This window comes from Cryptotermes secundus, unplaced genomic scaffold (assembly GCF_002891405.2).
Source record: "Cryptotermes secundus unplaced genomic scaffold, Csec_1.0 scaffold26, whole genome shotgun sequence".
Taxonomy (NCBI): domain Eukaryota; kingdom Metazoa; phylum Arthropoda; class Insecta; order Blattodea; family Kalotermitidae; genus Cryptotermes; species Cryptotermes secundus.
In genome coordinates, this window is record NW_019743656.1 from 4,990,833 (window position 1) to 5,003,685 (window position 12,853).

At 44.8% G+C, this 12,853-nt stretch overlaps 1 protein-coding gene across 2 annotated transcripts in view; it reads left to right on the forward strand.

Annotated features, from left to right (window-relative positions):
• Window positions 1–12,853, forward strand: part of LOC111874141 (amyloid-beta-like protein) — a 217,924-nt gene that overhangs the window by 171,949 nt on the left and 33,122 nt on the right. For both annotated transcript variants that reach the window (XM_023869375.2, XM_023869374.2), the window contains exon 4: window positions 10,885–11,106. In XM_023869375.2, the coding sequence (XP_023725143.1) occupies window positions 10,885–11,106 (222 nt within the window). The remainder of the gene's footprint in view (window positions 1–10,884; window positions 11,107–12,853) is intronic.

The window sequence follows — 12,853 nt, forward strand, 5'->3', positions numbered from 1 at the left end:
CCATGTGTTGCATGAACATTATGTGTATAGTTTCGTTTCCATGATTTTTTAAAGCGTTTACTTAATTTTAGATTGAATTTGGTCTCTGTCCCGACTGAAACTGTATATGAATTCTTACCTGCCTTTGTGTTCTATATGTCCTGTCTCATCCTCCTTGATCTAACCACCTCAATATTGGAGACCACCTAGCCTCCTATCCGAGGGGTACCAGGGGGTAAATTGGCCGGGGCGTGAAGCTGACCACTCACCTCCATCTGATGCCCAGGTCCGGAATACGTGGGTCTATTCATCCACTCCCCCATACATCCTCATGCCGTAAAAAGTAATGTTATCCCAGTGTTACAAAAGATAAAACAATTCCGTCCAAATTTATCCCAGTGCTTAACTAATTAAGCACTGTACCATGAAGACGTATGGGGGAGTGCATGTATATATCCACATTTTCTTGACCTCGGCAATAGTTGTAGGTCAGTGGTCAGCTTCACGCCCCCTCCGCTTTACCCTCGCTACCCATTGGATAGGAAGTTGGGTGGACCCCAGAGCCGGTCTGGACGACGTGGAGAAGAAAAAGTTCTTGACCCTACCGGGACTCGAACCTCGACTCCTCAGTCGTCCATCCCATAGCCAGTCGCTATACCGGCTGAGCTACCTCGGCGTCTACGTCTTCATGGCGTAGTTACGCACAGGGACGATTGTAATGCTTCGTGATCCACTCACAGTGGCCGGGCGATATAAGGGGCGGTTCCGTTCGTTGCTCGAACACTGGGATCGTGATTTCGATTCCCTTTCATGACATGGAAGTACGAGTATGCCTGTGTTTGCGTTGTCCTGTGTAGGTGGGCGAGTTAATTCTGAAATGAAACTCGGCGGATGGCATAATCCTTGAAATTGTAATAACAATAATAATAATAATAATAAGAAGAAGAAGAAGAAGAAGAGGAAGGTGTATTGAACAGTAGAGATGATGCGAAACTTCGTTATGTGTTTGTCTGCATCTCCCTGTAGGTTCTGTGTGTTTTGTTTGTGTGTAGCTTATTTACCGACGCTGTCAGTTAGTCGCCTTACAAATACACCGACGGAGAGCGTGTTGCTGATGGAGTGTAATAAAGGTGCATACTTTCCCGGTCGATATCTGCTGCTCGCACTCTTCTCCGATACGGTCCGTAAATTGCATTCCGCCGAATTTAATAACGTGTATTATTCATCTCGGGATGTTTGCCGGGCTGGACAGATAACCTTGGAACAGGGATCAGCAGGTAACTGTGACAGGACATTAGAAGAATTACCGTAGTTACTAACATCACTGGCAATGTTGAACTTCCACACTCTAACAAACGGAGTGGCCCATCTGAGACGAAGCCCTCAAATTAGACTCCGAGAAAGCGATATTGCGATGCCTAGTCTGTTCTATCACGCATCTCGAGGGGCTGTGAGGGATTAATATAGTTCACTGGTGGGATTATGATTAGCAGGAGAAAAGGGGAAAAATTCGGAGAGATACCCGCTTCAGGTACGGGCTGGACGGTCGGGGTTAGATTCCCGGCAGAACAAAAATTGTATCTCCTCTATAGCGTCCAGACCGGCTGTGGGACCCATCCAGCCTATGCAGTGTGTATCAGAGGCTCTTTTTTGGGGGCGTAAAGTCGCCGGGGCGTGAAGCTGACCACCCCATCTAGTGCCAAGGCCAAGAATGATGGAGCTATACCTCCATTCCCCATACGCCTTAATATCATAGTGATTAATTAAGCATGGGGATAACTTTACCTTTTACCTTACCCGCACCAGTGCCACTTCGTCCACCACAAATGCCAGATGAAGTCAACGGGTATTAGGCTTTACCCCCGGGGAAATATCCCCCGGTACTCGTTAGCTAGGAGGCTGAGTGAGCCCCAGGGCCGGTCTGGACGCGATGTAGAAGAGAAATATCTTCTGCCCCTGCCGAGAATCGAACCCCGAATCCAGTCCATACCTCGCACATTAGTCGCCTAAGTTGCAATTTAATATTGTACTCTATATAGTAGCTTCAGTTCTGGTCTGACTGATGGTCGTCTTTCCACTCCTCTCTATCCTCCGTTGTAACAGAGGATCATATATTTCCTTACTGTAATGGCAGGGGTCTTTACTGGTCACACCCGGGCTTCATATGAGCGTATGCTATATCACTAGACAGTCGTTTCGTGAACCATTACAGAGCATTTATATGCTCCAATATTTAATCTGGGTGAGATTTGATGTTCTCTCTGCAGTGGCGGTTATTCATGTTGGGGTCCTCTGCAGTGGCGGTTATTCATGTTGGGGTCCTCTGCAGTATGGTCATTTGTATCCTTCATGGTTTGCTTCAGAACGCTGTCAGTAGTTGAGATTATATAGCATGGGATGAACGGTTAATTGGAAATGATATGTAAGGAAGCGGTCGTGACCTATTGGCAAGGTACTATCCCCGCTTTCACCTGTAGGGATTGAGGAAGACTACGAATACTTATTGTCAGTAGTCTGTGTCCCGCCCGAGAGTCGAACCAGGTAGCGCCCGAATACAGGTGAGAAGCGTTAGGACTTGAAATAACTTGTTCCGTGATACCTTCTAGTCTGATAGGTGGTTACCGACGTTTCGAAGTAACGTACTGCTTCCACATTGGTATCAGTGTATGAAAAGGTACTTTGTCGCAACGTACAAGGCCACAATATGCGTGTTTAATCAGATCCTCTGCGTTCAGGAGCGAGGGGCGGTATGCTGACACTGGTTCATTCGCCGGCTTTGCACGGAACTGCAAGACAGTTCGCCCTTTTGGACTCTGAAGGCATAATTGTGCGGCTCAAGTTGCTGCAACAGAAGACGTAGAAGAGGCGAAAGAGAGGAGGAAAAGGAATAAGGATGAAGGGGAGTACGAGGGGTAGAAAGAGGGACAAGAAAATTCACAAAGAAGAAGACTTTGAAGTAGGAGAAAGATGATCCAGAAATAGAGATGAATAGGAGAAAGATGGAGACGATGATGTGGAGGAAGAGGAAATGAAGGAATAGAAGAAGGAAAAGAAAAGGTAGATAATGCCGAAGAAGAGGGGATAAATGAGAATAAATAGGAGTATGAAAGAAGACAGAAAAGGAGAATAAGAGATAATGGTTGATCAGGATGAACAGATAATTGATGTAGATGATAGAGGAGAAAATGGACGATAAAAGATAAATGGGAAGAGGACAGGAGTGAAAAAAAAATAATGGCTTTTCATGACTCCTTGTGTCTGAAAGTTTTATTGGCCGCAGTTCTAAAACGGCGTTTTAAGATATTTGCAGACAAGCTGTGTCTCCACAGGGTACCCAGAATGACGTTTTCTTTGCCTCTATCGTGTCTGTAACAGCATTTGCGGCGCAGTCTTCCCCCCCCCAACCCTGCATTGCAGACAACACAGCAGTCAACTCTCAGATGTACCTCGCAATTTGCATATTTCACTGCTGTTAGGCAGTCGGAGAGCCTAGCGTTTAGAATCCCATTAATTCATGTTTCAGCCCGGTGATGAAGCGCCCTGAACTTAGCTTCACTTGGAGAAACAGTCCGAGCTGTGATCGTGTACGACTTGTAGCATCATCATAAATTTAACAGACGCGACTTAATGATCTTTCTTATCAGAACTGAACGCTGTCCTCCTCGAGACAGCATTGGTCGATAGTCACACGTTGGCCAGGGCTCGTTGCTAGTGTGCTCTGTTTGCGAACACTGTCCCGCAAGACATACCGGTACGTATTTTGAACACTGAATTGTTGCGCTCTTTGCGTTTGGAGTTGAAATGATGTGGCAACAGTGCTACATTCTTCCGCATGAGTTAGATCTTGCTACGTCAAAGCGGCGGCATTGTAATCGGGACAGTAAAATTCACTGGCTTCATTTGACGGCTGCAGGACCTCTATGGGTTTGTATACGGTAGTTCTGACAGCTGCCAGACGCTGGGGAATGAAAATTGAGTTAAGTTTCTTACCCGCAGATTTAGCTTTCTTATGGTGAAGTTGTGTATTAATTTGCAGGACGTACTTGAATGTATGTAGGTGTGTTCGTACCTCACAGAAAACACATTAACGTTTCCGGTACGAACCCAATTGGTTAATGTTGTTTGGGGGAACAGTCGCTGTTTATTATGATAACCATACGTAACAAACACGCATGAGCTAGGGTAGCTCAATCGGTATAGCTGCGGGCTGGACGGCTAGGGTTCGATTACAAGCAAGGGTAAGAAATTTGTCTTACCCCACAGCGTCCAGACGTGCTCTGGAGCCTACCCAGCCTCCTATCCAATGGGTACCCGGGGGTAAAGCGGCCGGAGCATGAAGTTGACCACTCACCTCCGTCTAGTGCTGAGGTCAGGAATGGTAGAGCTATACCTCCACTCCCCCATATGTCGCCATGGCGTTTTGGTTAATTAATTAAGCACCGGGACAGTTTTAACACAGATACACTCTGTGCCCACAATGCAGAGATTTAATATGTTAAAGCAGGCAGTACATATAGTAACTACTGGGGCTGTACGTGGTTAATTCGGTCAAGTTGCCATTGTAGCATGTAGTTCACATGGCAAGGCAGTTTCGCGCGTGCCGGGGAATTCGTGGAAGAGTCAATATCCTTTGTAGACCCACTTCCCGTACTCAGTAAGAAAGTGAACGCTTGTGGTATCATCTGCCCCTTGTGTGTGTGTGTGTGATCCGCTATTGATTTGAAGTCACGCAGAGCCCATACACGAGCAAGCGTCTGGGTTCTGTTCAGTGTCACGTTCCTGTATACGCCTTTTTGGATATTCCATATACCTCTCGCTTTGCTAATATTCTGCTGCGAAAAAGTCAGTCGCATGCAAAGTAAGTGCTATCCATTACAGGCCCCAGGCGTTTCTAATATAGCAAGGCTTGTCTATACGTCTAGCTACCGAGAGCCGAGCGCAGTGGCCGCGCAAGGAAATGTTTTCGCCCGCTCGAACACTGGGATCTTAGGTTCGAACCCCACTCAAGGCAGAGATGTCTGCGTTTGTGTTGTCCTGTGCAGGTAGCGGCCTTTGCAGGTAGCGGCCTTTGTGTCGGGCTGATCCCCCGTCAAAAGGGTCCTACCGACTGTCTAATATTAAGAAACTGAAGTGAAACGAAGCGTTTCACGAATGCCATGTGGTCCAAGTGGGAGCAACAGAAATAAGACAGGTAGGTAGGTAGGTAGGTAGAAAGAAAGTTGGTCGAAGCGGTAACGCTTCTAACTTATATTCGGAGGTGCACGGTTCGGATCCCAGCCGGGCACTGACTATCCTCACTGGCTATTTTCCTCAGTCTCTCGCCCTCTGGTGCGTACGTCATACCTTGAACAGGCAACTTTACGAAAGAGAAACCGTGTGTATTCAGCATCTCCGGTATAGCGATTTTGCTTCCCATCGCATCAAATAGCAATGCATGTCACATTGATAGTGATGTGCCCTTAGAATTATTTTAGACAGAGAATATTCATATTGCCGCATGTATTGGTGACTTCAGAGGCGGGTTTGGCTGGGTGAGTCGATTTATTGGATGTTCACCAGGCTGAACCACAATTAATTATAACACTTTCAGCCTTACTGTAACTATAACATTTCGTAACTACGAACAGTGATAACACTCTGCAAAGGTTACTGTAACTACACCACATAAAGACTTCATTCTTGGCCTGTGTGTCTAAGCTGACTTCTGGGTATAACTGTTAGGTGGCCGTGATAGCAGACACCGCCTCTAAGCGTTCTCTGTTTCGTACCTGCGGTAACTGTCTGCCTAAACCCTCATTGCCACGGAAACACTTCCAGTTCCGCAGTAATCTATATGCCTAGTCGAGTGTTGTCACGGAAGTGCATGTAATAATCCCATGCTAACCCATTGTCACGGGAACTGGCTCGTTGCCTACGAAATCAACTTCCGATATGACTCCACTATTCCGGCTTTCAGGCGTCACGTTACAATATTATGTCACGGCCGATTTCTTCCACGGCCATTCCAATTCATAATTCACTTATCCTTCGGTGCTGTTTCGTCTAGGGGCACACGGTAGCATAGTTGGTTGAGGCACTATACTACAAGCCGGAAGGTCCCGATGAGGAGTATATTCTTCAATTTACCTAATCATTCCAGCCGCAGTTATGGCCCTGGGGTTGAATGAGCCTCTAACAGACATGAGCACCAGGAATCTTCCTGGGGGGTAAAGGGCCGCCGGCGCGTAAAACTCACAACCTTACCACCATCTGTGAGCCGATTGTCTAGAGAAAATATATGAGCCTCGACGTCTCACAGCCCTATGGGCCTTCACGGACTGTTACAGGAATAAGTTACCTTTTTCTACCTTACTGTATCGTCTGAGGTACAACGTCAGTAAGTACACCACAGATACAAAAATATATTACTTGTTACTTATGATCGAATTGGGTGCGGTTCGAATTAGGCAGGGGTCTGATATCATTAAGGTAGGTCCTGTTGCACTGGTATTTGGGAACGAAAGAAAAAAAAGGCGGCAGTTGCTTCACGAAGAAATGAAAGGCGTATTTATATAGGGGAATGATTATGTAATTTAGTTCATAATATTTTGCCTTCTTAATGCTTTCTATCCAGAAAGATAAAATTATATAAAACTGAAATCTTACGTTTTGCTTCATATGGGTGTAGGAGCCGGTGTAGCGACGAGCTGGACGACAGTTCGAGTCCCGATAGGTTCAAGAATTGTCTCCACTTGTTCAGAGAGATTCTGCCGCCCACACAGCCTCCTATCCAGTGTGTACCGGGGGCTCTCCCCCGGGGGGGGAGTAAATGGCCGAGGCGTGAAGCTGACCACTCACCTCCAAATATTGCCGAGGTCAAGAATACATGGATCTACACATCCATTTCCCCATACGCCTTCATGGCGTATTGCTTAATTAAGCACAGGGACAACTTTGCCTTCATATGGGTTTGAACTTTGCCTCTCACATTAAGGAATCGCGTCGATTTTTTGTGTTCGAGAAAAGGGCGCTGAGGAGAATATAGTACCTGACAAGGAAGACGGAACATGAGATTAGAGAAAGTTGCAGCGAGAGACTTCACAATTTGTACTCAATTCCGTGCGGAATAGGAAATCTCTTCACTAAGTGATTCTTACCTTCTAAAGAAGGACTCGGGTCTTCTCATTTATTTATAAACTCTCGGTTTACAGAGAACAGCTCTGTTTACTCATGCGATATGACGCGACAAGATCAGGTAGCCAATAAGGATGCAGTATTTGCCTCCTCCGTGATTCCATCCCCTATTAGATGCTCAAGAACGCAGTGTTCTTTAATGCCTTATTCCTTACGCTTCTCTTGCTATAAATTTGGGGATAATATTATAATTTAGAAATTCAGAACATGAACAGACATACAAATGCTTAATATTGTATTGTAGCATCCTGTTGCGCGTCATTTATTATTCAACATATGTCGCTGGTTCACCGTCTTAACGTACAACGCGTCCTTCCAACGAGGTCTAGACATAGCACAACAGGAAGAGACACCCAGCACCATCTCGTAGTGCAGACACAATACAACAGGAAACGACACAGAACCGCGAAATACACGAGCGCGTAGATGGGACTGCACATCGAGTATTAAAATCAAAGAAGCGGAAACACAGCAGTTTCCACCTAAATATTTTATAAAACCTGAGGATGGCCAATGTCGGTCGAAACATGTAGTGTACAGAAGTTTTATATAAATTTTAGAAGGACGCGTTGCACGTAAGACGGTTAATCAGTGGCGATTGTTGAATAAATCAGATCCTTTTTTTTTCTTTCTAGCTGGCTGTTGGAAGAAACAAAATTAGAAACTTGTTAATTAAGCCTCTTCCATAATAAATTTTCCGTCCTGCTCCTCTTTGCGTCTTTTCTTTTTTCTCAGTTTTCACGTTACTGTTGAACGAAAGAAGATATCTTCCCCACCCCACCGCCAACCGAAGGAAACAAATGACAGTAGGACTACGAAGTGACGCAAACTTCTGTAGCTAATTAACTGCTGAATTCTATGTCAGCATTTAATCATTTATGTAAATTTGAACTGAATATCGTGTCTCGCGCTAGTTATTAGCATTCTGTGACCTAAATCCCCTTTGTTTATATACAGAATACATAACAAATTGGACCGTTAAACAAGTTTCCATTTTATTTTCTTCTTGTCATGCATATTACTGTTCTACATCCGCGAAGAAATTAAGTGCAAAGTTCTTGCTACCGTTCAGTTCAGAATCTTTCGACTTCGCCTCTCCCATTAAAGACATAAACATTACAATATTCATAAACCTTTTGTTTGCTTGTTTTGTAAGAATGCGAGACTTTATCTTCCGCCATAAGAGAACAACATATATTGAAGGTGCTGCGGAGATTCGAACCTAAGACTCAGATAGCAACAGGAGCCTGGAAAAAATTCCTTAATAAGGATCTTCGTAATTCGTATTCAAACCAAATATTATTACGACAGACGGGTCGGAATTCGAGTCCCGGTAGGATCAAGAATTTTTCCCACGGCCACACTGGATCTGGGGCCCACCAAGCCTCCTATTCAGTGGCTACCGATGACTATCCCCGGAAGTGAAGCGACCGGGGCGTGAGGCTGACCGCCTCCATCTAGTGACGAGGTCAAGAAAACATGGGTCTATGCGTGCCCACCTAGTGAAGAAATTCCCTGCATTTTATGGGACAGAAGAATCAGTACAATGTTCACATGAACCTGTTGCTGTACCCTATTCTGGGCCAAATAAATGCAGTCCACACTCTCCCATTCTATTTTTTAAGATCCATCTTCTTCATAACCATGCCTTCGTCTTACACTTGTCTTTCGTCCAGGTTTTCCAACGAAAATATTATATGCAGATGGCTGCTCTCCCATGCATTCTATATGTCGTACCAATCTCATCCTTTCTCATTTGATCACCTTATTATAATGTCTGGTGAGAATTGCAGATTGTGTTAAGTTTGTCTGCAGAACATCGTTTCACGTGACACGTTAGGGGGAGTGGGATTCGATCCGCCATATGCAAACATGACTGTACGTATGTACATGGTTCTTAAATCAGTCCGTTTTTGTAGCAGGCCATTATGACGCTTGTGGTAATTTTAAGTGAACAATAAGGAAAACCAAGGTAAAAATATAAAGTTTCCCCTGTGCTTAACTAATTAAGCACTGTAACCTGAAGACATAGACCGCATCTGTGGCTACAGATCCAGAGGTTCGGGTTCGATTCCCGGCACTACCAGATTTTCTGGGAAGTTGTGGGTCTGGAATGGGGTCCACTCAGCCTCGTGAGAATAATTGAGGAGCTGTGTCAAGGAAATAGCGGATCCGGTCTATAAAACTGAAATTAACGGCCGTGGGGATTCGTTGCACTGACTACGCGACACCCTCTGCCCGCTAAAGTTGGCACTAACTTCGCCGACAAGCGGCGGTCGCTCGGTCAGTATAGTTCGCTTACGGACTAAAACCACGGAGTTTGTTTTTTTACATGAAGACACATGGGGGAGTGAAGGTATAGCTTCATCATTTTTGACGTTGGCACTAGATGGAGGTGTGTGTGAGCTTCACGCCGCGGCAGCTTCATTCTCGGTGAAAGAGCCCTCGGAAACCATTGAACAGGAGGCTGGGTGGGCCCCAGAGCCGGTTTGGACGTGGAAAAAATTATTGATCCTACCGGGACTCGAACTCCGACCCGTCTGTCGTAATAATATTTGGTTACGAATACGAATTATTATGGATTGTTTTCCATAATTTCAATAAAACTCTATATATGCGATACTCACATTTGAAAAAGGCCAAGCCTCTTCAATAAGAAACAACCCCGTCTCCTCTTCAAAGAAAATGTTACATACGGACTATGGCAGTAGGGGTTCAGTTACCAAAAAGATCTCTGGTCGTGAGCTTCAAGGGGCTTGGTGCCAAGACGATCTGATTGACGATAAACCGCCAGTCGTAAAGTTTACTCTGACTGACTGAGGCGTGGAGGCGGATTCAAATAGCTCCACTGTAGCCCTGCGAGTCGTAGGAGGCAACGAGAAGATAGCCCAGTGCCTGGGGACATAACTGGGCCACCCTGTTCCTGGGGGATATAAATACCGGGACCTGACCCTCCAGGTTTGGCGAGTATGGAATCTGAGACAGTAAAATATGGTCATGAGTGTTGCGGGACTCGAACCCGCGATTGACTGCGCTGGCGAGGGTGAACACCAGTTGTAAACGACACCCGTCCTCGCGTCAGAAGGGACGCCCAACATCAACAAAACTCGCAACTGTCTGGCAGTAAGAAAAATCTTGTCTTAGGCCCCTGATCGGTACTTGACACCAAGAGAGACTCGTCGATTTAACTTAACTTTGACTTTGACTTGTGATGATTGAGTCAGTTGAGAGTTACAGTTGTGAGAAGTGAGAAGCTGGTAGCCGAGGCTGGGGATAGTTCGGAAACTCAAAGTAAGGGGAACGCCCGCCGTTGGAAGCCGTTACTAGGTAACGACTAGTGGAAACTGTAAAGTGTAGTCACGAGTCATGTTTTAAAATGTGCAATAAATCGAGTCACCAATCTGTAGTCACACTCATACACGTGACAATATTATTTACCGCTGGAGTCTGTATAGCAATTAATCTACGGGCTGGGGGACGGAGGAGTGGGGTTGCAGGTTTGGAATTCCCGGTAGGGACAAGAGGTTTCTGTCTATTCCGCAGCGTCCAGACCGGCTGTGGGGCCCACTCAGCCTCCTATCCAATGGTCACCGGCGGTTAATTGCCGGGGTGTGAACCTAAGCACTCACCACCATTTAATGTAGAGGTTTAGAATTCGCACAGCTAGACATGGCAATTAATAAAGCACGTGGACAATTCCACTTCTAATTTGTCTGCTTTGTCTTGTTGCAGAGGGCCCTTTTCAGAGCGACGCGTTGCTGGTCCCAGAGAACTGTCTGTTCGACCACATCCATAATCAGACCAAGTGTTGGCAGTTTGACCGCTGGAATGTGACGGCTGCGCAGTCTTGTCTGGACCGTGACCTCTCCTTACGCAGCTTCGCCATGTTGCTCCCTTGTGGTATCTCCCTCTTCTCGGGCGTCGAATTTGTCTGCTGTCCCAAGCACTTCAAGGGTAAGTCACACACCACCGGCTGTCAAAAGTTGTGTATGAGGGGTAACAAGAGGGTTGAGGATAAAACAAAGGAACCAACGTGTTTTCGGAAAATGCATTTTGTTCCCGCTGAAGTATTGTCCTTGTTCTCAGTACACCTTGAATTCTTGCAGGTATTGGTAATGTGGGATTTTGGAGGATTTGGATGGAGATCAAAGGTTGAAATCATAAGCACAGAATTTATGTTCAGCACACTTTTTCCGTAAGCCTTAAGTTTTCGGGATTTTTGTTGCTGTTGGTTACTTAACGACGTTTCCGGTAAACAGAAGTTATTTTAAGTTCGAAATTTTATATTCGACAGTCACACGTGACGTCCAAATGCTGCGGTAGCTTTAAAAAAGAAACGTCTGTTCCGTTTAGACTTCATTATAGTGATGCAGGTTTCATTCTTCTAATGTAATGCTCTATTGCAATACAGCTTTGAAGCATATAGTAAACAATTTATATGTGTGTGCGTATATACACACACATATATATATATTGTTTACTATATGCTGTATATACACACACGCGCATGCACACACACACACACACACACACACATATATATATATACTGTTTACTATATGCTGTATATATACACACACGCACGCACACACACATGTATATGCACACATATATATTGTTTACTATATGCTTCAAAGCTGTATTGCAATAGAGCATTACATTAGAAGAATGAAACCTGCATCACTATAATGAAGTCTAAATGGAACAGACGTTTCTTTTTTAAAGCTACCACAGCATTTGGAGGTCATGTGTAGTGTCGAATATGATTTTATATATAATATGTACCTGTCTTATTAACAGAGGACAGTATAATATAAATTTCTCTTTAAGAAACAAGACACTTTGGATGATGCCAACTTTTCGGCTCCTTCCATCTTAATTCTGAAAACTGGAAGGCCGATGTGGGGGCATTTGGGGCTCAAAATTAGTTATTTAACATTACATCTCAACTAGAATCATATCAGACTATGCAGTCTCTTTCTTGACAGAAGAGTGAAGTCTATTCCAAATATTTTGAACAGATAGTTGAATAGAAGTTAATGAGGAACAACAGGAATTCTTCCATCTGAGTATATGAAAATGTTTTAATTAACAGAACGAAATTACTTTTCTTAAGAGAAACTTTTGAAGCAAATTCAGAACCCCATACAGATATTACTATTTGAAGAATATAATATTCTGTCAGTTGATCAATAAATTATCCGGTTTGTATGGAACGTAAAGCTACAGAATCATGTCACAGCATCCCACCTGCAGACCATATCCTGAGCCAGATAAATCCAGCCCATTCTCTCACATCAATATTTTTTAAAGATGCACTTTAATATTGTCAGCCAGTTTATTCCTAAGTTTTCTAGTTGCACTATGCTACAAGCCGAAAAGTCGCGGGTTCGATACCCAATGAGGTCTTTTTTAATTTACCTAATCCTTCCATCCGCAATATGGCACTGGGGTCGACTAAGCGTCTAATAGAAATGAGTATCAGGAAGATTCCTGGGGGGAGGGGAAGACCTGCGCGTAAAGCTTATAACATAACCGCCATCTGTAAGCCGATTGTCTAGAAAATGTAGGAGCTTCGACGTCTCACAACCCTACGGACCTTCAGGGCCTGTTAACAGTGATAGCTTTAGCTTTCCTCACCGCCGACTGTCTACAAAATGTGGGAGCCTCGACGTCTCACAACCCAATGGGCCCTCAAGGC